The sequence below is a fragment of the Xenopus tropicalis genome, chromosome 8 (genome assembly GCF_000004195.4).
Source record: "Xenopus tropicalis strain Nigerian chromosome 8, UCB_Xtro_10.0, whole genome shotgun sequence".
Lineage (NCBI taxonomy): Eukaryota > Metazoa > Chordata > Amphibia > Anura > Pipidae > Xenopus > Xenopus tropicalis.
In genome coordinates this window covers 24306665-24332963 of record NC_030684.2, presented here as the reverse complement: position 1 = coordinate 24332963, position 26299 = coordinate 24306665, and the positions used below count along the sequence as shown (strand labels likewise).

Genomic DNA, 26299 nt, shown 5'->3' with positions numbered 1-26299 from the left:
TCTCTGCCCTGGTGGCTCTGGCGTTTTGAAACAATGTAACATACACCAGCAGATTTTACAGACCTGTCTTGCTGGAGGAGACTGGCACTTGCAACATTGTTTAAAAAGTAACAACCAGGAGTTCAGCAAATGCTGCTTTCAATAGCAATTACATTTACAAATAACTTTTAAAGCACTAATAATTAATACATTTATATTGGAAAATTGCTTAGAATTATGTTTTATTTTATTAGGCAAAAAATTTTATTTTTGGGGTTGACATGTTCTTTAAATAATCTTATATAGAAACAACATGCATTAAGCCACAATGCAGTGTACATTCTATAGCAGCTTCTCAAGCAGAAATGAATTAGAAGGAAATTCAGTGTTACCTAGCAGGCCCTGACTGGCAATCTGTGGGTTCTGGCAAATGCCAGAGAGAGCTGCTGTATGACAACATACACAGTCGCTATTTATTGGGCTGGTGGGGGCTGTTTGGGCTCTTTGGGACTTGAAATGCCAGGGCCTATTTTGAATCCCAGTCCAGGCCTGTTACCTAGCACCATAGAGATGAATGGAGCACATAAACCTGTTTTTTTGCAGTTACTTGCAACTGGTTCTAAGTTTCCCTTTTGCCTTCAGGCTCAAGGCTAGTGCTCCCTGGGTGGTTCTTTGTTTGGCTGATAGTGCTCCCAGCCCTAGTGATGTTGTAAACATCCAGTCATATACTTTACTATAGTGATTGTGTTTTCACAGCCAGGAATGGGCAAGCAGAGGGCATTGTACTACAACCCCCAGCATCTTGCTATGGCTGGGATGCTGGTCACATGTTGGAAACCTCCAATTTTTAGCCCTTGTTACAGTGTACTTTACTAAATAAGCAAAAATCTTGCTTTCAATGCCATGTCAATAATGTTAAGGGCATTTTCATTCTCAGTATTTCAATAACATGAAAAAATGGCAGCATCCATAAAGGCAGAAACTCTGTTGGTTGCTTGATTTTATTAAGGAGGCTCATACACTATGACTTTCCACCCAGTGGCAGATCCTACGGGAGTAGTACAAGGGGCTGACAGTGGAGAATTCCTGACCACGGTATCTCACACTCTTCCACAGATGCTCCAGCCGTTTCCTTAAACCGTACACAGTGAAGATGTCAATGATGCCAATGAAGTACCTCTGCTCTGGCCCATCCACGACATGCAGAGCGTTTTTGTAGTTGGGCAGTAGGCGTCTGTTTTGTGCAATAATATCAGAAGTATCGGAGACAATGCTGAGCTGTGCCTTGAGTTTTTTCATGGGAATGTGATTGGCAGGTGTCATTTCTTGGGAGCCCATTAATCCTGTACCACCTTGATCTCTTTCACTGGTGTCCTCTTCCCCAGCTACAGTGCCAGGGACCGATGCTGTGTTTGAAGCAGTAGGGCTGGCTGCCCCATTTACAGACCTATGGAAGAAAAATCAATCATTCATTTTTAAAACCTCAATTCCAGAAAAAAATCAAAGTGGTTAAAATAGAAAGCAAACTGGAAAGAAAAGTCATATTTTCTGCTTATACTATATGTGGAGGTGACCTGGTCCAGTAAAAACAGCTGTCAGTAGGTTCTAGCAAATGGCAAAGGCAGGGCTGGAACTAGGGTTAGGCAGAAGGTGGAAGGCAATGATGGGGAGGTGCTAGCCAGGTACCTGCTGACTCCTACTCCGCAATCTTTTGCCCCCTTGACACACTGCCCTCTCCTCCAAGAACATCATCACGCATGTGCACACACAAGGGAGTGTGGGGTGTTACAAGGAAGCTGCCCAGGTTGCCCGGTTGGCTTGGTTCTTCCCTTGCCAGAGGGCCTGCTGTAATATCACTATTTATTGGGTCTGTGGGGGGCTGTTTGGGCCATTGTGTACTTCAAATGCCAGGGCCTATTTTGAATCCCAGTCCAGAGATGCACAAGCAATATAAGGTGTTAGCTTTCTGAAGTCCCATATTGACCCCATTGTCCATTAAATATTATTGGTAAACCACCATTAAAACTAGTAGGCCATAAAAAGTAATGCTGTATCCTGCCACTGCAATGCAGTGCAGGAAGGAATATATATCACTTGTGTCATTGCTGGATTGTAATAGCGAGGAAAGCATTTTAGCAATGTTGGTGCAGTTTGCTTACAAGACTGGATGGCCTGAAAAATCAATCTGGTGTAAATGATATGCTTTGACAATGAAATAAATTCCCTACAATGAGAAGGAAAGAAGGGAGGTTTAATTAGTCCTCCCTTTTTTGCTTATACATGAGAGCACAAGCAGCACAGAGGCAGAAGGTGTTGGTCATAAAATTACTGACTTCTGTATACTATTTTTCTAAAAATTACAAAGTCAAAGATTGTCAGAATTTACACATGGGGTGATACCCACTTACCGTTTTGTTCTGACTATGAGGTTGGCGAGGGACCAGCTCTGGTTCTTCTCGTCGGCATGTAATGGCTGAAAGCCAACAAGTAGGCTGTAATCGATGACATTAAGTTGTTGCAGGAAACTAGCATCCAGCTCCATCTGCAGTAACAACCAGGCCCTTTGCTGATCTATAGAGGCAAAGGTCCATGAGTAACATTACCCTAAACTGTCTACCTCTAGTCTTACTCAGGTCTAAGTACTTGCAGAAGAACACAGAGCAAATGGCCATTAGAATATACCCACCAAGACAGATAACGTTTCCCTCAAAGTTACAGTCCTTAAAGACCTGCAAAACCCGGCTTCCCTCTGGTTCTGGCTCAGTCCAGCGGCTCACTTTGCAGCCCTTAATATCATACCTGAAGAAGAAAGCAAAGGTCACATCTTGTATCCACCAGCTTCCTAGCTAGACTACAGGAGGCTAATAGATGTCATCTCACCGGCTTGTGATCCTCTCATCTGGGAAGAATACGCTCTGCATGATGATAAAGTACTTCTAGAGAAAAGGCAAGGAAACTAATTCCATCAGGGGCATAGAGGGAATACAATGACAAAACCCCATTCAAATCACATACTGGGCCCATACAGAGCTATTATCCTGTTTGTTGGTCTCAATAAAAAGGATTTTCCAGCTGCGCAAGTTAATGTTGAACATATGTCCAATGTCTATTGGGAAAACCATTGTTTTGGTCTCATACTCAAACCAACAGGCTGCTCACTATCAAAAGGGAAAATTGTATCATACTTACTGTGATTTTCCATTCCTGGCTAACTCTATGTCAGAACTCATCGGGATAGCCCCTGCCCTCTGCTCCCATCAGAAGGACCCTCCCCAAAGCTTTAAGAGCCCAACCCTACCCCCCAATCTGGTGTCTAGTAATAAGGTTCTAGAAACAACCAAAAAAGGGTGGAAAACTCTTGATATGGAGTTGGCCAGAAAAGGAAAATCATGGCCACTCCATGTCAACACTCACTGCGACATAGCCAGCGAATATTCCTATTTGGGAGGGTAACCGTTCCAAAAAGGAAGGAAATCTGGATCTCAGAATATAATTGTATTCCAGATACATCCCAAACCAAGTGAAAACCCCCAGTGGAGCCTAGAAACAAACACCTGGTATAAACCTGTGAACTCTATATCTGCCCAGGAATCTGGACTGAAATAAAAGAATGAGACCCATGTGAATAGCCAGAGTAAGGACTAGAACTCTATAAAGGCACACATCAAAGCTGGCACATCACATAAAAGCTGGCAGTCTCATCTGGAGAATGGACTTTACCGATAGGGAAGAGCATAGCAAAACACCATAAGCTCTTCTCACTCCCACTACTTACAGGAACACCTGTAATTAAAGTAGTGAACACCTGCGGAAAAGACTTAGCAGGGGAAAGTAACACAGTCAACGACATTCTACATGTACCAGACCTGGATAAGCTATTGCAGATAGCCATTTTGTTTTCCACTACAAAACATATGCATCGGTACCTTGTAGATAAACCTCTCTCCCCCCTGATGTCTATAGAGTACATAGGGCCTGCACATATCCTAGACCCAAAACCCATGCACCATGCAAGGAGTCATATGGAGAAAATATCTAGCTGAGCATGATACCTTTAGTACAGAATTCACAGACAACCCTGCACAGGGAAGACCAAGAGCAGCACCATAAGAAAGTCCGACCTGGGCATGACTATATAGAAAAATATAGAAAGCTAGATAGACACAGAGAATAATAACTCGGCAAGCCCAACCAGCCAAGAGCCTTACCAGCCCCTGTAGCTTCTAAGATGGAGCCATGCACATGCATACCGGGTGGCCAGTTTGTTACCTACCACATGTTACTCTACTAACGAATGGTTGCAGATACTAACCCAGATTTCATGCCACCACTGAAATTGAACAGTACCTGCCCTTGTGAGGAAGAGACAAGGCTGAAACTGGTTCTTTTCCTACACTCCTGACATCCCAAACATAATTTGGATGCTACTAAAGGATCTGCATGACGTAGAATGTCTTACTTATGTACACAGCACTGTACAGTAGAATACCTTAATACAAACAGGGGGTTATTAAGATAATAATAGATAAATACAAAGTATAACAATAAATACAAATAAATACAAGATACAGTTGCAATAAGTTAAGAGTCAAAGACACAAGAGGATGGAGGTCCCTGCCCCGTAGAGCTTACAATCAATATATCATTATGCCTTTAACCCTCAGCTTTCACTGAATGAAAACCTAATGCTAAATTAAAGGGGCACTTTGGCTTCTGAATCAAAATTTGGTAAACAGCACCATTCAAATTGTTAGTTATCTTAGCCCGCAAGAGGTGTTTTATCATACAGTTTAGATGGTATTACAGAGCATGAGAATGACTGAAATGTTTTAATACACACATTCAGTATAGATGGTATATTACCCAGCATGGGAACTACTGAAGTGTTATGACCTGCACATTCAGGTTATTTGTTCCAATAAGCCAGCCCAAGAACACTCTGCTATAGAGCCAAGTGTTGTGCTGTCCATTCCAGGCCAGCACATATCCCAATGTACACACTGGCTGAACCAGATTACATAAAACATACTGAAAGACACCAGTTCCCTAGCCTATAAGACTAGCCTGACTCTGGATGAGTAAAAGGCAGTATGAAAGGCAGGCCCGGGCCTAGGGCGGCAGAAATATAGGGGCGGCATGTCGCCCTGCCGCAACGGAATTTTTAAAGTTTTTTTCAATACGGAGCAGTGGGAACTTCTCCCCACTGCTCCGTATGGGGCTTTAAATGTATGCGCAATGATCAGCTTGAGGCTAACAGAACAAAAGTAAAACTCAGAGAACCTTACCTGATACTCCACCTGGAGCTTCATGGAGGAAGGAAGGAAGGAACCTACATACCCCATCACCTACAGCTAAATACAACTGGTGTTTGCTCCAAAAGGCATTACATTTGCACTGCTCACAGGATAGAAAAACTTACCAATTTACTCCAAGCGTTAAGAGACTCTGGAAATAAAGCTTTCAAAAAAACCACTGCCGCTGAACGCTTTGTAAGTAAGCCCAGTAAGGCACACAGATAGCAGGTCTGATTGCAAGTGCTTGTCCCCAAACTACAGCCTGGAAGGGCACATGGATCAAGGACAAACAAGTGATACCTGCCATAACACCACGGTGCCCTACCTAATCCCAGAACTGAGACATCAAGGACTCAAAATAAAGGCGGTAAAGTGCTTGGGGGAATAAGACATCTCAGGGACCAAAACCCCCAGTCCCCTTTCAGGCAAGCCCTAATGCTTTCCTAAGGCTAAAAAGAAAAATTTGCTTCCAATGGGAGCAAAACAAAATGTGAGGCAGAAGGACAAAAAAAGACACTGGATTGGGAGTAGGGTTGGGCCTTTAAAGCTTTGGGGAATGTCCTTCTGATGGGAGCAAAGGGGAGGGGCTATCCTGGTGAGCGTTGATATGTGAGATGTGAGTGGCCAGAAACATAGATTTTATGCTGGGCTGTTCTCTTACCTTTTTGTTCTGAGCATAAGTGATGCTGTAAACACCTGAAAAAAAACAGTAAATGAACCCATGAGAGCACAAAAAAAGGTATCCAAGTAAAGGATTGTACAAGAACCAATAGAACTTTCCTCACCTAAGATTTTGACAAGAAGAGAGTGGGGGTATAACTGAAAGTGCTCTATGTATCTGCGTAGGATCTGCAACATAAAGTGTGCCTCCCTCTTCGTTTGAGTCTTCAGGAAGAAGCGCTTGTCATTCCTGAGAACGGGAAAGGAACAATATAAGCAATTATGCTGTTATATAAAGAATTCTGTGGAGCCAATGGGATTTTGCTATATGTAAGCAACTCAAGGAGGAACACTATACAACTATTAAGAGAAAACGCACCAGAAATCTGAGACATAAATGCAACTAGAAAGGGAAGTTTGAGAACAAACTTCATGCTCGGTTGAAAAACGTGAAGTCACTAAATGAAATCTGATCTGTTTTTGGCTCTGCCCACTTTTTCTAGCCTGGACCACAGTTATATAGTAAAAACCACTGTGCAAAGTTTGGGGACCCTGGTTTTAATAGAGTCTGAATGGCAGATACCCAGTGATTAACTTTGGAAAGTTTAACAACCCTGGAATTAATACTTATTTCATTTAATGGGTGGAAATGGATTGGTAGTTGGTGGGTCTGCCCACTTGTTGTAACCCTGAATACGTGGTCAGCCAGTGACTGTGCAACGTTTGGGAACCCTGACATAAATAGTGCGAGAAAGGCAGCATTTTAAATTTAAACCAAAGAAATTCAATAGGTGGGGACCCTGACATTAAACATGTGAGAATGGCAGGAGTTAAAATTTTAGCAGAAAATAGTTGATTGGCACAACAAGTGTAATGCAAGCGGGGCTTAGCCCCTGCGTGTTTATTAAAAAAAATAGCAGCATTGATGCTATTTTTTGAATAAACACACAGGGGCTAAGCCCTGCTTGCAATACACTCATTGTCGCAGAAGTTTCCTCTCAAGGCAACTTCCATGATTTTGGGAAATCGCATATGCCATCCCACCGGCGTTTTATATTCAAGCCGGTGGGATGACATATTGGGGAGATTAGTCGCCCGCGACAAGGGAGATTTGTCGCAGACGACTAATATCCCTGTCTGCCACGGCCCTAAATGACTCCTTCAGTCCTACAGGTAAAGTGTTGTTTAATCTTATGTACAGCACCAAATCTATCTGTTAACTGGCATAGATTAAACATGTATTTGCAGGCCCTACATTTGCACAAGCATGTGTCCCATTCAGGGTCCTCATAGTTGATGGCTTGTTCATGCCCAAATGACTCCTGACTAATTTGTCACGCAAATTGGGTGCACGTCGACAACAAGTCTTGCGGATATTGGCCAATGACAATTGACAATTAGCTAATGTGAGACTTACGTCAAGAAGAAGTCAGCTTTGCTTTTGGAGTTGCTGATGAACTGTAGATAGAATTCATTGCAAGAGAGAGATTTTGTGAAACTTTCCTCTGATATTCCAAGTGACTGACGAAAATGGGAGAACACCGGACCAGCGTAGGTCCTCATCACAAAGCCCTTGTGGAGAAGAAAATTGGGGAGAAGAAATATATTGGCAACTTTTTGATGTTTACACCAATATAAAAGGTGTCAGGGCCCCTTTAGGCCATTTAATCAGCTGGCTTGAAAAATTGTTTCAGGAGTCAGAGCCAGGAGTACAGAGAATGTAGACAGTCAGACAGGTACTGCTTTTAATAGCAATTACATTTAAAACAGTGGGAAATATTTATTTGATATATATTGGAATTAAATATATTTCACTGTTTCAAAAAAAAAAACTGTTTTTGGCTTGAGTCAAATATAAATCATGGTTATATGAGCCCTCTATAATGTACACAGAAAAGCCTCTGGGGGAACTTTATACTGAAATAAACCAACCCTGCTAACCCCACGCAGATTAGGGAGTCAAGGTAATCTTTTTTTTTTACAATGTGTACCATGCACTTGCATTATCTATGCAACACCCCTAAACTGGCATGTGATGTATATGAAAGTGACTTAAATAGCAAACATAACCAACAACATGTAACCAAATATAGAGAATCATCGTTCATCTTTATCATCCCTATGCCCAAGATTCCAAAACTGAATTGATTTGCAATAGAATAATGCCCAAAAGTAAATTGTGAGCAAACCAAGAGGGACTTGTGTGAAGTTTAAAGGTGATCAGCACATATAAAAATCACATTTGTGCAGTTAATGGCTTCACCATCCACCAAACACTATAGGGAAGGGGCCCACCTATTTAGGACACCATACGCCCCAATAACAATTTTTCTGCCATTAATGTTGGACCAAGCAGTGCATTGTTCCTGGTATCTGGGGAGCAACATATAAAATGTAATTATTGTTATCTGTATTATATTTTATTATGTATTATATAGTGGGTCCCACCAGGATATCCCCTGGTATCCTGAAGGCCAGTTCGACACTGTTAATGAGTGAGCCAAATAGGAATGGGAAGGCAGAAAGGAAAAATGTCATAAAAGCTTTTACCTCATGACCCTGCGTGATCTTTGCACTGTAACCCTCATCTGCGAGGGCAATCTGGTAATAGAATAAAAAAGAAAAGTATGAGAAAAGTACAGGATATAGGGTCTAATACAGCTTAACCCAGATAATAATATATTAGACATGAAAGGCAAGGATACATACTGCTTTTTAGCAAGCACACTGCCAGACTGACCCCCAGTGCACAAGGAAAACCCCAGCAGGCCATACTGCTCACCCAAACATTTGGCCTTTATACCTCTACGGCACTGTCCTTTTTTGGAGGAGAATAAAAAGATGGAGTTGAGAGGATAGATAATAGTATGAAATGAGAAGAGAACAGAACAATAAAGAAGGATGAGAAAGAAGGTAAACATTTTGAGAGTGGGGCCATGGGGCTAAGGGTTGCTGCTGAGCCCTTGACAGTCCATTCTGACACTGTAAATGCAACAAAAACTATGTTAAATGGTTTAATAATTCCAGCTCAAATTGCAGGAACAAAGAGCAATCCTACACGATGAATAGCTGCTGTTGCTGTACTACAGTTCTCAGGATGCTATGAATCTTGATAATATGTTCAAATATGTATTTTTGGTACAGAAAAATTAAGTTACAGTACGTTTAAGCATTGGTGTTCCCTTTCAAAAGGTGAAAAAGCTAGCCATGGTGATGGGTTTGCATAGAAGAGATTAGTGCAAGTCTGATCTGTAGAGGTGTTACGATGGCTAACCGTGGTATCACTGTGAATGCTTTCCTGGATGGCTTGCTTCAGTCCTTGTTTTAGGTCACAGGTCAGAGGATAGAACTCATGCTCCTGATCAATCTCAAAGAGCCCAAGTAGCTTCCAGCGCTGGCGGAGGTTCCAAAAAAGTCGTCTGTGTCTGGTGCTTTGTCTGGACTCCCCCTGAGAAATATAATGCAAAGCAGAGCTGTATTTGGGCACTCTGGGTTAAAAAGAGCTAACACATGGGGGCTGATTTACTAAGACACGAATTCCGACCGAATTGGAAAAATTCCGTTTGGAAAATGAACATTTTGCAACTTTTTCGTATTTTTTGCGATTTTTTCGGCGCCTTTACAACTTTTCGGAAATTATCGCGACTTTTTCGTTACCAATACGATTTGCGCGAAAAAACGCGAGTTTTTCGTAGCCATTCCGAAAGTTGCGATTTTTTCGTAGCGTTAAAACTTGCGCGAAAAGTTGCGCTTTTTTCGTAGCGTTAAAACTTAAAAGGCGCGACGTTTTGCGCAAGTTTTAACACTACGAAAAAATCGCAACTTTTTGCGCAAGTTTTAACGCTACGAAAAAATCGCGTTTTTCCGCAAAAATCGTATTGGTAACGAAAAAGTCGCGATCATTTTCCGAAAAAATCACAAAATACCGATCATTACGAAAAAAACGCAATCAGACGCATTCGGCCCGTCGGCTCTCTGAGTTGAAATCATCTGGTACCACTATCTGAATCATCTTTCCCCAAAATACAGACCCAAAAAAGAGATGGTGAAGTCAAAATTGGGCAACTATATATTTCAGCAGGATTGGGTGCTTGAAGGCCTTGTCATTTTTATGTTTACTAAGTTATACCCTTACACAGTGCTGGGCACACTACCAGGTTAAATTAATGCAGTCAGAATGCACCATTAGGTTAAGCATGGTTAAATTATGAGAGCAAGCTAAGTCACACCATTGGCAGCAGGCATAGCTATAAATAGCAGGGGCAAACAGATTAAAATAACTGCTGTAATGATTTGAAACATGCATACAAAAATACATAGCACAGAGAGAGAGAGGGATTGACACAGCAAAACACAGAGGCTGTGAAATACTGAAAACCGGCATCAGTATAATAGGGTGGCACTTCTATAATTATGAAACTAGGAACAGATTGAAATAGCTCTTCACATGCCATGATGGGACCCTGCAACCACCATCTCTCTTCCCTGCCAGCACCACTTTTTTTTCTCCCCCTTATCGGCTAGTGTATGGCCACCTTAACCTTTACTAACTTGTCTCTAACCTGTCCCACTCCCACCCCATACTTTTTGCTACCCACACTCCATCAATGTTTCCCACTCCCCCTACCATTCACCAGCCTTTCCACTGATTCTGATCACACAGTTTAACAGACCAGTCACTTCTCTGCACAGGAATGTTCCATCTGCTATCTGGGACTGGGCAGCATTGCACTGTTCTACACCAATCATTGCCATGTTAACGACTGGATCCCTATAGAGGCATTACATAAAACAACTAAGCATCAAACTACTAAGCAGTGAGGGTTGATAACAGAGCTAGTAGTTAATCTTACCTCAGGCATGGCTTCCCTCTCATCTTTGGTAGACTGCTCCATCGGAATCTCTGCAGCCTGCAGTGGATGACACAGGACCTGCCCCACACTATTAACTCTCCTGGCAGGATTGCTACAGCATAGAAATAATTTGCTGACTACACTGCTACAGCAAAGCCGCTCAGACAAATGTCCACAATCAGTAATACTGCTGTGTAATATTATCATCATTTCCTGTATATCAAGCAATTATAATTATTATCCTTATTAGTATCTATTATGTAGAACCAATATGAATATGAGCATGTGCAACTAGCTGAAACTGTGTTCACAAAGCAGTGTGCTGAGTGAGCTTAGGCTCATTGTGTGTACAGAACACCAGGACACCATTCATTCAATGAATGAGGGTGGAACCAAACCAGTACATGAATGACAGGTAGCGTCTAGCTTTAGTATGACTTTGTGACCCTGACTGCAAATTTTTGTGGTCCATCACTAAGCACAGACCCAAGCAAACAGCTGGGTTTGTTCTTGCATTACTAAGCTGTCAGCATGGACTCTGATGATATGCCTTTCAGTGTGCTAATTGACTGGTCAGTGTGCTGTGTGTAAATGCCCAGGGATCATAATGAAGTGCCAACTAGAACTTCAAAGGAGAAAGGAGGCAGAGAGGAGGAGTGAGGGTTACTTGTAACTGGTAACATATGGCAGACCTATGGCAAGTAAAAAACAAGGCTTTTTGTACATCTTATATACGTTCTTTCTTGTAACCTCCTTTAAAGGAGAACTAAAGCTTAACTACATAAGTAGGGCAGAAATGCTGCACATTATGTTTTTGGGTACTGTACCAGCCCAAGGCAACCACAGGCCTTAAGCAGGGAAGATATGTTCCTCCAAAGATGCTTCTAGTAACAACCCATCTTCTTTTCTGCTAATTCACTGCACATGCTCAGTGCGGCTGTTACTTACCTGAACTTATGGACCCACTCATATATATAAATATAATGTGTATATAGAATAAAATTTCACGATATAAGGCTGAAATAGTAATTTATTCAGGTTCACATTATTTGGCAGTTCAAAATTTAGTGCAGTTAGCATCTGAATGTAAGCTGCACGAGTATGAGTGTCACTGACACTTCTACAGAATCCAAGATGGGGAGCTCTGTAATAACTGTAAAGGCCTGGATCATTACTGTTATAGAGATGCTGAAACTTTAGGCTGGTGCAATAAGTTCAAAATATAAAATATGGCATTTCTTAGGGTTTAGAGAAAGATTAAGAAAATAGTATAACATCTAGAAATAACACATAAAGCAAAGCTCTATTGGAAAAAATCCATCTAGAGTAGTGGCTCCCACTGTGGGACTGCCTACATGTTTGTGTGTGTGTGTGTGTTGGGGGGGGGGGGCTGGAGCAGTGGCCTAATGGCCAGTTAGGATAAGAAGTGGGGAGAATGGCCCTTGGCTCTCCTGGATACATCTGAGATTGTATCTCTTGTATCATATGATTGTATCTTGTATGATACTCTTGTATCATCAAGGCAACAGAAGACAGACATAAGCCAAGACTTGGTTCATTACCATTTGAGCAAATCTTTCTTCTGGAGGGGAAGGCTCAGAAGACCCTACTACTACTTCAGGTGAAAAATAAACTCCTGTAGTGTTGCAAACCAAGCAGACCACAGTCTGTCGTGACACAGAGGTCAGACCTACCCTTCTCATTTCTTTCTAAATAGCACACAATCAATAAAAGCAGATATGTATGACTGGTGGCCCAGCCACCGTCAAGAAAGTAATAGCGAAAAGGCTGCACAGCTGTCAAGCAATAGCTATGCACAATGGAAGTGATCCTCTGCAATTTCCAACATTTTATATATGGATTTTTCCCCAGGATACTAAGTTAACACCCATGATAAGGCAAGAAACCTGGCAGAATATATTACAACAGAACACTGAAGGGCTGAACTTTTTGTGAATTATCGTGTTACTATGCAAACAGCAAACACATTACTTTTGAAACATTCAGCAACCAGGCCAATAAGCATCTGTTGGTCTGCTCTTTGGCAACAGCCATAAATTCAGTTTTTAAATCAAGCACTTATAGTCTGTATTTTTTCAAGTAATTTGTGGACTACAGCTACTGTACCTACTTCCCATACCAGAACATAAATGCTAGCAGTAAGCATTAGATTGGCTAAAGCAGGAGTGCCCATACTGAAGGCATTTATCAGACCTATAATTAGTTCGCTATACTATGCATTTCATTTCTCAGACTGGCTTAGGGAGAAGTAAGAAGAAAGTTTCCGGGTTCTAATATAGCATTTTTGAATCAAGGGCACTTTATTCTTACTTGTTTCTCATCACACTGAGTATAAGAAGGCAAAGACCAAGGGACTAACCTATAGACAATACTTACAGACATGACACTCCCATTCTGAGGTCTTCTATTCATTTTCTCTGTTAGACACTTGAAATCCCACCATCATAGTTGTGGCATGGTCATGATAACCAGAAGGGGAAAGGAGGTAACAGGCACTGATTTATAATGCCTAGAAATCACACAAACTAAGAGCATCCAGGCCCTTAGCAAAACAGTAAGCTGTAAAAATAATATATGTCATTAATGCTGATAAAAGCTGGATGTCAGTTGCCGACATACCATACACGCACCGAATATCGTACAAAACGAGGTTTCGTACGATATTATCAGTGCGTGTATGGCCACCTTTATTTATATTTGTAACAGATTTTTATCTGACTGAAATTTTCTAACCTGTCCGACTAAACAACCGATCGCCATGGTACGTAAATAATTGGGATGATAATTCGGAGCCCATGCATGGTTAAACAAATCATACAGTCATACAAGTTTATCGGTGTGTGTATGGCCAGCTTAACTACCATAGATAGTAGGAGGGCAGGGTTAGCAAGAAACAGTAGGCAGCAGTTAGCAAGAAGCAGTAGGCTGGAAACAGCAGATAGTTAGCAAGGCACAGAAGGCATCGAGCACCAGGCAAGAGCATGGTAGACAAGGAGTTATAGGCAAATGAAGTAAGGAAGGCTTTCAGGAACAGCTAAAAGTTATAAAGGTATTTATATGGAATTGTAGGCAAAAAGTCAGGGTAAGTTAGGAGTAGCAGGCAGTGCTCAAGCAAGAGTAGGAAGTATTTAACTAAAGGCAGAGTAGGCAGTTAGCACTCACAGAGCGTTAGGCAGATATCAGCACGGTAGGCCAGCAGCATCAGCAGTCAAAGAAAGCTGGGATGAGCCTCAGCAGGCATGTATTTTCTGTATCATGTGTGCTGAGAGGGAGGAATTACATTCCAGTGTTGCCGAGTGATACGAAGATTAAAGAGGAATGGCTGAGATTTTCCTGGTTCTTATTTCTCGTGCAGGGACTGCAGGAGTTTGGGAAGTGAGCCCGCACCCAAAGAAAGAGCAAGAGGAAGAGAAGTGTGTTCCTTGCCTGCGTCTGGTTGCTAAGTGACTGCTTTGCTTTGTTAGTTTCCCTTGTGCCTTGCTGACAAGCACCTAGGCAGACGTTTGTATAGTAACAGCCCATCCGAATATCACAGTAGGAAGTGAGGATGCCCAGTCCGTTGCCATTACCCATAAACTCACCTGGAAAAACAGACTAATTTCAAGGATTATTCTTAGATACTACTTTTCTGCATTAGATTATTAATGCTTTATAGCACACCAAAGTCAGAGGCCCCCTGGGAGCCTGTAATCCTGTGTTTATTTACAGCAATCAGCAACAAATTGGCAGGGTAAATTTCCATGTGTAACACAAAGGCCCTCAGAGGAAAAAGCCAGGCTAAAGTCTTTAGAAATCTCTTTGGTACAATTACAGATGTGTAACTACCCAAAGGTATAGTTTTTTTTTTTTTACTGAATTGCGTCTCCCACCCAAGGCCTCACATGTTAATTAAAGTCAACACCCAGGCCCGAGCCATTTAAAACATTAATGGGAAAATAAATAGGATAACAAATATGGCTGTTATATATTCTAGGGCTCCATCGAATCCACTATTTTGGGATTTGGCTGAACCCCAAATTCGATAGGGATTTGATAAATCCCTAATATATGCAGGACTCTCCAGTATCACTAGTAAATTTTACAGCTTGAGTACACTGAATTAACCTAACTGCTGTTGATTATTTCTGTATGTAATTTTATACATGGGTGCTCCTTGGCATTTTCTTGCCCAAGGTTGTTCCCCCTCCCTGCTCCATGACTACTATTCATGCACTCATGGGGTAGGAGATGTGGAAATGGCATTCTCCTACTAAGGGATTACTAATGGAAACTCTGCTATTAAAGGAGAAAGAAAGGTAAAAATTAAGTAAGGTTTATCAGAAAGGTCTATGTAAATACAGCCATAAGCACTCACAGAAATGCTGCACTGGCTTCTCTGAAAAAAGATTAGTTGTGTCTGTAATTCCTGTGCCACAGACACGCAGCTTTCTGTTCTCTGCTCTTTCCTGCTCCCCCCTCCCTTAAGAACTCACTGCCCCCCTTAGGAATGTGGATCTGAGCCAATCAGCAGGAAGCTGACTCAGAGGGGCACATTTACAAAAGCATGAACGCTCCGAGCGTATTTTCGCCGATTTTTTTCGAGCGTCCGCACAACTTTTTCGTACGGCACGCGACTTTTTGGGACGTTTGCACGAAAAAATCAGAAAGGTTTTACCGCTGTTTACAATTGTTCGGTACGAAAATTTCGGGACTTTCGGATCCCCAATACGATATTATCGTGACTAATACGATTTTTCGTAAGCATTTTCGTGATATATGCGATCTTCCGAAATTTTCGTTTCCAATACGATTTTTTTTCTATTCGTGATTCGGATTTGTGGATTAGTAAATGTGCCCCATAGTCTTACTAACTGAGCATGTTCAGTTTGGTCTGCATGTCTGTGCAGGAGTGAGGCATTATGGGAACTTTCTTTACACAGCTCAGTGTTTTTTCTTCCTGTTTGGCTTCTGATCTTCTGAACAGGTGAAATATGGGGAGACTTAAGGGCACTATTGAGACAACTGAAGGTATACCTGCTAGCCTTTCCTTCTCCTTTAAAATGCAGTGTTTTTGCCCCTGGTAAAGTACTGCCAGAGGCAAGGATCTCATCTCCCTGCGAACATGGTGGGTGCAGAACAGATTGCAGTCACCAACTGTACCCCAATGTAGTGACGAACATCTCCTAGTGCAGTGATCCCCAACTAGTGGCTCGTGAGCAGCATATTGCTCACCAACCCTTTGGATATTGCGCCCAGTGGCCCTAAAGGAGGTGCTTGTTTTTTGAATTCTGGGCTTGGTGTCAAGCTTAGGTTGTATAAAAGGCTGCTAATCAATATCCAGTTTGTGCCTGTATGTTACCCAACCACTCAGATTGTAAGCTCTACGGGGCAGGGACCTCCTTCCTACTGTGTCTCATACAACATGGCACTTATATATATATATATATATATACATATATGTATTTATTGTATTTATTTATTATATCACTTGTCCTCCCTGTGTGTAATTTTGTATTCTGTAAGACTGTACAGCGCTGCGTACCCTTGTGGCGCTTTATAAATAAAGTTATACATACATACATATAGGGGCAACCGAATAGCCAATCACATCCCTTATTTGGCATCCCCAGGAACTTTTTAAATGCTTGTGTTGCTCCCCAACTCTTTTTACATTTAAGATAAAGAAAATTCACAAACACATAGATAATGATTCTATTAACCAATAAAATGAGGGGGTATATGGATCTTGATGGTAAATTATGCAAACCTTTTAACACCAAAGCTTTACCATGTGCTGCTTCTCAATAAGACTCAGTGATAATTGTATGTAGGAATGCTTTGACCCTTCTACCTTAGAGACTCCTGCAGTTCAAGCTTGGGTCTATAGAGTACAGCAGTAGGTATCTGGCAAGCCAAGGCTGGATACTATAATTACAGCTCTTTAGTCTAATGACCCAGTAAATAGCCACTGTCACTGAAGATAGCCAAATAGATTGTGCAGTATTCGACCTTGTACATACTGCATAAATGTTTGGTTTGTCTCTACTCACAGGTACTTGTGTGTGTGCTTTAGGGCTCTGGCACACGGGGAGATTAGTCGCCCGCGACAAATCTCCCTTGTCGTGGGAGGACTAATCTCCCCGATATGACATCCCACCGGTGACAATGTAAATCACCGGTGGGATGGTATACGTAGCGCCAGCGATTTTTCGAGAGGCAACCACATATGCGGCACCACATATGCCATCCCGCCAGCGATTTACATTTTCGCCGGTGGGATGTCATATCGGGAAGATTAGTCGCGGGCGACTAATCTCCCCGTGTGCCACAGCCCTTAGGTGTCTTACTATCTGAATCCCCTGCCCACAGGACTGGATGTGCTGACCCTCAGAGCTAAAACAGACTGTCATATAATTCTACCCCCTTTTAAATTTAATCTAAAGAATATGTGTTTATTGGTGACTCTACCCCTAGCAGTTTACATATCATGTTATTTAGTTTAGTCAGGAAAGATCTTTCATCAGTGCTCCTTAGGATATACCACTGTCTGAATAAAAAAGTTTCTATCTGGAGATATCATGTTGTATTATGTAAAGCAAGGGCTGCCATCAGTAAGGAGACCAGTGAAGGGCTCTGAGGTGGCAGGGTTATGACGGGAATTAGACGCAATAAGCCATGGATGGGGAAACTGAAGGCAAAGAATTTAATTTGGGGCCTGTTCAACTTATTTGGCAAGACACAGTAGCCAGGGGGCCTAGGTGGACAAAAGACTAATAATTGAGGCCCTGCTAACTGTGAAGTATGTGGTCTAATTATTTTTAATGGCAGTCCTGATGCAGTATTTGCTTTTTTGATTTTGGCTACTGATTTTGAAAGAATATACAGACTGTTGCCAGAATTCTGCTTTTATTTTTTCAGTTTATAAAGAATAAAGTTCTATATTACATTTTTCATTGCTGCCCAAACCCCTCGAATAATTTGCTACAATCGATCACAGTCAGTATACGAAGCCAAATATCATAGATATTACTGAGGCTCTTTGCTATTGGTCAAAAGTTCTGGCCCGGATTTCTGCACCTCTTTGCAATTTGTCAGCTCTCACCAATAGAAAAGTAAAAGAACAGATAAAAAGAGCATCAGGCATGGTTTTCTAGGAGTAATTGCCGTTACTGGTATCCATAAGATTCTGGCAAAAAAAATAATACCACAGCTTCATTAGAAGAGCCACCAAAATATCTGCATGGCTGGAACTTTACTATTCATTGGTAGGGTTGCCTCTTTAACACACAACAATGGCTTTCTGTGCGTTTTATTTGTTCTCGATGACTTGGCCTTTAAATTGTCTCATGATCACAGCAAAGCAAATGGATACCCCGTTGCTGGGACAAGGTGTATCTCACATGGTCCCTGACTCTATTATAATAAGCCTGAAGTGTAACATTCTGCTGCATCACTCGGATTTCTTTTTTGGACTCCGGCTTTTCCACATGATGAAGGTTACAAAGATCCCTGAATATGACAGAGAAGGGGAAAAAGACTTGGTAAGTGGTAGTCCCAGTATTGCTGAGAGAAGCAGCAATCCCATGTATGAACCCAAAAAATCTAAAGAAAGCTATAACTCACCAATGAAGAAAAGCAGAACTAAAGCAGCCGACAGAGGTAGCAACACCGCATATTCCCGAGACAGGAAGAAGTTGTGAATCACATGATCACTGTCAATAAATGGCTGCAACAAAAAACAAGGGTATAAGTAAAATTTATGGTGAGGCCAAGTCTCTCACAACAGTTAAGCTGGGCATACACAGACAGGTTTATTAATTTTGAAAGGTCCACAGAGAGGATAGCATTGCCTGATTTGGCAATTTTAAACATACCCAGCAGCCAATGGTTGAACAGGCAATAAGTGAAAGCCCCATGCACGGGCAATAAGCTAACAACTTGGCAGCTTTTATTAGCCAGTGTATGGGCAATGTTCCACTAATGTTGTCTAATAACTGACAAAAAAATAACAAAGCAAAAGGAACAGTAGCTATGCAGTACATAAAGACATGTTCAGCTTGCAACCATATCCAGTGTTGATTTTGTCATCAGTATGTCAGCAACAATGCAGCTGTGCAACTGGAGTACTTTATGTCTTTACTCTGCAACCAATGCAATTTGCTGCGCATGTGAAAGCCTAAGTCTGTGCATTGATGTATGATGGCCCACTGATTGTGACCAATATGCATGTACCACGGAGATTGGTCTGTGCTGGGATCAGGCATGATTGAAATTTCAATTGCTTATGCACAAGCAGCCAGTGCACAGCTCCTTCTCACTTTTGATGGTCTGGTTGTTTATGCTCTCTGCTTAAACAAGCAGAACTATGAAAAATTCTGCCATACCATGTGTGACCCCTCATACGTTTAGTGCGTGGCCTGTGGTCGGACAGCATATGCAGTCAATAACATGTAGAAAGCACATGCATTAAGCACTACTGCACCTGCCCCTTTCATTCCCAGGTTGCTTTGCATCTTCTTTATATGACAGACTCAAGTGCATCAGCTAATCAGATCTCCGACATGCAAAGTATCTCTCTGATGACAAGGGGTTAGTGGAAAGAGACATCAGAAAATGTGTTCAGACCTGGACTGGATATACGAATATATATACAGGAACAAACAGAGCACAACCTATAGCTGTTCAAACGCCCAGGGTGCTGGCAAAAAAGATTTTTATACAGACAGTGAGCTGCACACACAGGGACCTTTTTTCTTAACAAACGTTTTTGCAACGTTTTTGCAAAGTCCCTGTGTGTGCGGCTCACTGTCTGTATAAAAATCTTTTTTGCCAGCACCCTGGGCGTTTGAACAGCTATAGGGTGTGCTCCGTTTGTTCCTGTATATATATATATATATATATATATATATATATATATATATGTATATATATATATATATATATATATATATATATATATATATATTAGCAAGACAGTGAGCCGCACACACAGGGACTTAGTTAGAAAGCAAAAAAATTATTAATAAAAAAAATCCAACGTTTCGAGCACCAACTGTGCTCTTCCTCAGGGACAAACACAGACAAAGAGCACAGTTGGTGCTCGAAACGTTGGATTTTTTTTATTAATAAATTTTTTGCTTTCTAACTAAGTCCCTGTGTGTGCGGCTCACTGTCTTGCTGTATACATGTTTTGTGCAAGCACCCGGGGCATTTGATTATCATTAGGGTGTGCTCTGTTCTTTTCTGTACGTGTATATATATATATATATATATATATATATTTTATTTATTTTTTTAACAGATATCCCAAATAAAACAGACACAACAAAATAAAAAAAACCCACATTTTTATTAGTAACCTGTTCCCTAAAAGTCAAAAGCCCCGCTGTACCCCACAGAAAATGAGTATTTGGCACCTAGTCCTTCCAGAATATCACTCAGAATGTGCCATGTCATATAATTCACAGCCCAGACTAATGCAGCCTCATACACATACGCACATGATGCCCAGCAGTCAATCACCTACCAGCAAAATGACCCATACTGAGTAATAGACGAAGATGACCGAGCTCAGAGCCACAAGCCCAGCCCCCGCTAATCGATCGCTGCCTGTCGCCTAGAAGAGAACATAGAACAAGAGACCTTAAAGCATCTGGCGAATTGTTCGACCCTGAGGGAGGCAATCCATAGATCCAACACTTACCATCTCTCTGCAGGATAGGTAGGAGAGCTGCTACTTCCTAGTTGCTAATGCCATCAGTGACGTCACAAAACGTGAAGACGTGGCGACGTCTCCAATACGTAACATTCGGCGCCTTCTTTAAATGCCTGTATAAATAGATTGTAGGTGAGTGCGTTCCTCAGTGGTTATTCAGGGATGCTATGGAGAGAATGGCTCCTTAAAGGCAGTGTCACAGTGTGCTATTGAGTGAGTAACATTATTCTTTTCTTGGGACAGGATTAAATGCAGGAGTTTATTCAGTTCTTGCCTGAATACTTGCTGTTCAGTGGAGGCTGTGGATCTGTTACCCACTTGCTATTCTCTGTACGGTGTGTGCTCTTAAAGGAACAGTAACACCAAAAAATGAAAGTGTATAAAAGTAACTAAAATATAATGTGCTCCTGCCCTGGTAAAAGTTGTGTGTTTACTTCAGAAAGTCTACTATAATTTATATAAATAAGCTGCTATGTAGCCATGGGGGCAGCCATTCAAAGGAGAAAAGGCACAGGCACATAGCAGATAACAGATAAAACACCATTGTATTCTACAGAACTTATCTGTTATCTGCTATGTAACCTGTGCCTTTTCTCCTTTTTTCCAGCTTGAATGGCTGCCCCTGTGGCTACACAGCAGCTTATATAAATTATAGTAGTGTTACTGTAGCAAACACACCAGTTTTACCAGTGCAGGGCAACAGTGCATTATATTTTTATTACTTTAAAGCTCTTTCATTTTCTAGTGTTACTGTTCCTTTAATATTAGGGGGTTGTTGGAGCCTGCTTATATGTGGAGTGCTTGTATTTTTTGGGTTAAGGGTGCTGATGAGTTTTGGGGTGTGCATTTTTGTTTTTTCGAAGGGTGGTTATTGATTTTTTTTCTGTTATGTTGACATGCTGCACAATTTTGAGCTATGGGGAAAAGTGTTGGAGTGTGCTTATGTTTTTGGTGTGTTAGATCATTTTGGGGGTGGCTTTTTTTTGTGGGGGGAGGTTTTTGTGTGCTTAGACCCGGGGTGATGTAACGAACACATGACGCTAAGCGACTACGTCAACGATGTAAGGCCTGGGGAACGTAACATTCGGCGCATTCTTCAAATTCTGTTAGGACATTCAGAGCCTGGTTGGTGCATTCTTCACTTGGCTATATAAACAGAACACACGTGAGTCCAACTCTTAGTGGTTACTGGTGGATGCCTGGAGAAGAATGCTTTACTGAACGCAGTAAGTGCTTTTAGCTCTTTTGAGTTGAAATTATTCCCTTTTGTTGGGGTAGAATAAAATCTGTATTCACTTTTCCTTGTGGGATCTATCTATATATTTAGCAAAGTGACCCCACTGCTACTATAGTGACCACCTCTCTCTACCATACCTGCTATCCCACAGCCACAATCCCTTCCCATAGTCTTCACTGCTTCTGATGGGCTCTGGACCTAATCTGCACCAGGACCCACTGGTTTCTAGATACCTAAACTGACCTTGATTGGTCTCTGATACCTGTTGCCATAGGAAGAGCACACACTGTTCCAGCTGGAGGAGGGGATAGAAGCCTTGGAAGCTGCGATTGAAGGCAGAAGGTTCTGAAAGACTCTTCTCAGATTCTCACCCAAAATGAAGCCGACATCATTGAAAAGTTCAGCTCTCTCTCGCCTTCAGAAACCAGATCCATCCTTGTCCGATACTTCAACAAGGTTTGTTGTTTTTATGAACGAGTGTAAATGTTTTGGAATTTTATAATTCCTATAGAGAATGTCCAACCTATAGCCCTGTAGCATTTCCGCTCCCAGAATGCCTCTCGCATTGAGTAGTAGTGATTAAATGACACACAGTGTGGGGTCTGTAAGGAGGGTAATAAGCAGCCGCTGTGGGTTTAGGTTGTTTACCTTACTTTACAAACATTACTTAGTAGTGGGAAGCCTGCCATTGTAAACCATTCTGGCTTGGGGGCAGGTTGTGCTTTCTTCTACCCTATCAGTACCCAATCAAATGCTGCTGAGAGTGATGCCAACAATGTGTTATGAAGCCTTGGGCTACATGAGGAGAAGAGCAACTCTTGTCTCTACTAGTAAATTGGGCTCTTTCCAGGTTGTGAGTCTTCGTGAAGCAGAACGGAAACTACAGCTGCATTCAGCCGAACTGGCCATGAAAGTGACAGAGAAAGGGAACATGCTACAAGAGCTAGAATCCTCCCTGGAACATCTCATGCTTCAGAATGATCGAAGTTTGACCCAACAGCAGAAGGAGCACAAGCAAAAGCTACAGCTCCTCTTACAGCACTTTAAAGGACAATGAAAGGTTAATATAAATTAAAAGTAAGTCTAAAGGCATTCTTTTTACTGCATATCTAAATTCCCAGATCCCTGCTTTCTTCTGAGATATGGTGCTGGCAGCCTACAGCAATGTGAAGACTACAGTGACATCACTGAAATCTCTCTGTCCTTCCTGTAGGCTGCCAGTGGCAGCCTTCCTATTCTCTGAGCATGTGTGTAACTTGATCCCGTCTCCTGTTCTGAGCTACACATGCCCACCAGCCAATCAGAAGCGGATCTGCCAGAGGGGAGGGGGGGAGGGAATGAAACACATGTGCAGTATGAAGCAAGGAGGGAAAGGAAGGGAGAATACCTTTTTAGAGATGGCTGCCTGTTCTAGAAAATGTGAAGTAAGTGTGACTGAGTAAATATTTGATTAGGTGAGCCAAAAGTGTGGCGTTTTTACTAAACAATAGGAGGACTATTGGGCAGTATGCTTTTTAAATTTTGACTTGCATTCTCCTTTAAGGGTAAGGTTCTGCTAGAACTTTAGGGATGTGACGTTTCTGACCAATTCATTTCAATTCAATTAATTCATCAATTCATTTCAGATAACGGCAATGAAGCTGTTCCAGAAATCATCAAGGCTTATGAAGCAAAGGTGGCAGAGCTGGAGAAGGAGCTGTTCTTTTATAAGAAAACCAGCTGGGAGCTGAAAAAGAAGCTAAAAGAGTGGTGGTTTTGAAAAGTATGTATTTTTGCTGTGCCTGCCTGTGTGAGGGGAAATACAGAAACCCTTCTTCTGAACATTTTATGAATTTTAATTCTCTTTACCTGCCAAGACCTTAGGAATTGTAGCTGACATAGGTTTTTGTTGGCTTTGATCATAGGTTCTTAGGAGCAACTGTTATGCACCTTCTCTGTGCCCTCCAGTTGCACTAGATCCCAAATTGAAAAGGGGATCCACAGATATGTATGGAAGAGCAGTGGGGCCACCAAAAATAAAAAATTCTGTTGAACTATGACTTTAAAAAGTCAAAATTATGAGTTTTAACAGCAGGTTTTGTACATAATTATGAGTTAAAAAGTCAACGAGTCTTTCAAAAACATCAAAACAACAAAAATGTTATGCATTATTTAGATTTTGGGCTCCACGTGCCACAAATCTGAATAATCCTATGCATATTGGTCATTGCATTTTTCAGAAGACCCATGACTTTTATTAAAATGTTTTATTTTTGGACCTAACGATTCGTGGCAGATTTGCTATAAAGCCATCAGTTGGAATGTAACTGATATTTAGGTTATATTTTGTTTTTCTGGTGCGGTCCGTTATCTCCAAAAAACGTACACTTCCTTTCAGGCAATAATACGGCAGATGCCGCCAGAGTCCTGGATGAACCGGGTTGCCTGGCAGCCAAAGAATTGAAGTGGAACCCCCATCTTGAAAGCAACAAAGCTGCTGGAAAAGGAAGAGAGTCTCAACATCCTGACCTTTAGCGCAATCCTTACAGAGCTGCAGGTGATATTCCCGAAGGTGACCCTATCACCGGCTTCCCTCTAAAAGCCATATCTCCAGAAGAGCCAGCTCAGAAAGGAGGAGCCGGGAAATATTCCCACCCAGTCCATATCAAAGATGGAACCAAGCAAAACTCTGTGTCACTCCAGTGAAAATATCCCCTAGGGAACTGCGTCCGATATTTGCATCCTACCTATCAACCCGCCCCTTCAGCTTCACCAGCACCCCCGCTGACTAAATTGAAGTAGCAAGGACTGGCAAAGACTTTAAAGTTCATTAAGATTTCATTACTGATAAGACTGGCATTTACAGATGTTTAAATATATATAATCTGTATCCAGATTAACAAACCACTTGAACACTAGGGACTTGCTATGTGCTACCTACTAACTGTTTCCAAGACTCTGACTTCTGTACTGCACATTTAAAGAACTAACAGACTAGCGTTGCCTTGATATTTAATATCCATGGTAAAAACAGGCCCTGAAATCACTGTATACTTAAATTCCCACCCCCATACATTTCCCGTTGGTCTTAGAGGAGAAAACTGATGATTTTAAAGGAACAGTAACACCAATAAAAAGGAAAGTAATTACAGTATATACTGTTGCCCTGCACTGTTAAAAGTGTGTTTGCCTTAGAAATACTACTATAGTTTATATCAGGGGTCCCCAACCTTTCTTACTCTTACATTAAAATGTAAAAAGACTTGGAGAGCAACACAAGCACCAAAAAAGTTCATGGAGGTGCCAAGTAAGGGCTGTGATTGGCTATTAGGCGGCCTCTATGCACAGCTTACAGGAGGCTTTATTTGGTAGTAAATCTTTTTTTTATTCAACCAAAACTTGCCCCCATGTCAGGAATTCAAAAATAACTCCCTGGTTTGGGGGCACTGAGAGGGGCAAGTAACATGTTGCCCCCGAGCCACTGGTTGGGGATCACTGGTTTATTTAAATACCCTGTTGTGTATCCACGGGGAGTATGGATTCTGCTATGTATCCTGTGCCTTTTCTTACCCAATATGTTAGGCATGTTTAAGCAAATTCAGCTGCTAGGTATGACACACAATTACTATCCACATTCTCTCAAGATTATGAGGTAACAGTAACATGGGTAATTCGTAATTGAATCTATTCAAAGGCTATTTAGCAATGCCAAGCGTCCCACTGAGCTAATGCATCAGGTATGCGGCAAAAACCAATGAACCCTTGGCACCAAGAGCGCTGCACGAATCTGGTACCTTTGATTGGTTACAGTGTTAAACCCGGTAGTGAATGTGTGGAAACATAGCTGCAGAGAGGAACAGAGCAGTTTTACAGACTAGGAAATAGATCTTTCAGTATAGTTGGACTAAAATCTAGTGGGAAAAGGAACAGTAATAGAAACTAGATAATATGGTCAGACATATCTGGTTCCTAGTTGGTAATGAAACAGTGTACCTTTACAAATAAGGGAATATACTTTTTTATATAGTTGGACTATATTCTAGTTGGAAAATGAATAATCATAGGAATTATGTTAGATTTATGTTTTCTTTATTTAGGTACGGGAGCCACAGCCCCACAGTTTGGGAACCACTGCCCTAGACTATAATGGCGAAGACACATGGGACAAGTCACGGCGACTAATCAGGCCAGAGCAAACAACTCACCAATAGTTGGTGTTAATCTACGGCAGTAAATCAATGCGATTGGTCATCGCAACCGTGTTTTTTTTTTGTTTTTTTTTTTTAAAAAGTCGCAGCGACTAATCTCTCTGTGTGTCTTCTCCCTAAACTCTTAGGGTATTGCCAGACGGGTCTGATTCAGGGGGAGTCAGCCCTATCTGGCAGTAGCCTACAAGGAAAAAGTCATGTATTGGTTTGTTTATGCCTGTTCCATTGTTTGTAATTGCTTTGTCTTTGTTGTAATCTTTGTGGTCTCCCATAATTCATTATACAGTGCTATTTGTTGCTTTATAATTAAGCTTTAATGACAATAATAATCAAATATCACGCAGTTCTGGCACAGTGAGCTTCATAACTAGAAG

General features: G+C 41.6%; 2 protein-coding genes and 1 long non-coding RNA gene across 6 annotated transcripts; 1 reads left to right on the top strand and 2 right to left on the bottom strand.

Moving 5' to 3' along the window:
- Window positions 1-961: 961 nt before the first annotated feature.
- pip5kl1 (phosphatidylinositol-4-phosphate 5-kinase-like 1) lies at window positions 962-14241 on the bottom strand. Of its 4 annotated transcripts, XM_004916700.4 has the most exons (12): window positions 13970-14241; window positions 13184-13366; window positions 10787-10898; window positions 9208-9381; window positions 8484-8534; window positions 7351-7505; window positions 6059-6183; window positions 5935-5969; window positions 2860-2915; window positions 2666-2778; window positions 2388-2550; window positions 962-1426 (listed from the first exon to the last, which is right to left on the bottom strand). In XM_004916700.4, the coding sequence occupies exons 2-12, from the start codon at window positions 13198-13200 to the stop codon at window positions 994-996; spliced, it is 1434 nt and encodes a 477-aa protein (XP_004916757.1). In that variant the 5' UTR covers window positions 13201-13366; window positions 13970-14241; the 3' UTR covers window positions 962-993. The 4 variants fall into 4 exon arrangements, with proteins under 4 accessions (XP_004916757.1, XP_004916759.1, XP_012825035.1 ...); XM_004916702.4 differs by lacking the exon at window positions 10787-10898; XM_012969581.3 differs by lacking the exons at window positions 13184-13366; window positions 13970-14241 and adding an exon at window positions 10561-10704 and having other exon boundaries at window positions 10787-12156.
- A 3434-nt stretch (window positions 14242-17675) lies between these two features.
- On the bottom strand, window positions 17676-20568 carry dpm2 (dolichyl-phosphate mannosyltransferase polypeptide 2, regulatory subunit). The gene is given in 4 exon segments (NM_001016297.2): window positions 17676-18295; window positions 18410-18512; window positions 20313-20402; window positions 20490-20568. Coding segments are annotated over 4 exon segments (255 nt in total). The 5' UTR covers window positions 20493-20568; the 3' UTR covers window positions 17676-18236.
- A 46-nt stretch (window positions 20569-20614) lies between these two features.
- Window positions 20615-24871, top strand: LOC101734260. The gene is made up of 6 exons (XR_208890.4): window positions 20615-20714; window positions 21612-21727; window positions 22013-22194; window positions 22589-22815; window positions 23364-23500; window positions 24116-24871. It is a non-coding gene; the product is annotated as an uncharacterized LOC101734260 (long non-coding RNA).
- The last annotated feature ends 1428 nt before the right edge of the window (window positions 24872-26299 follow it).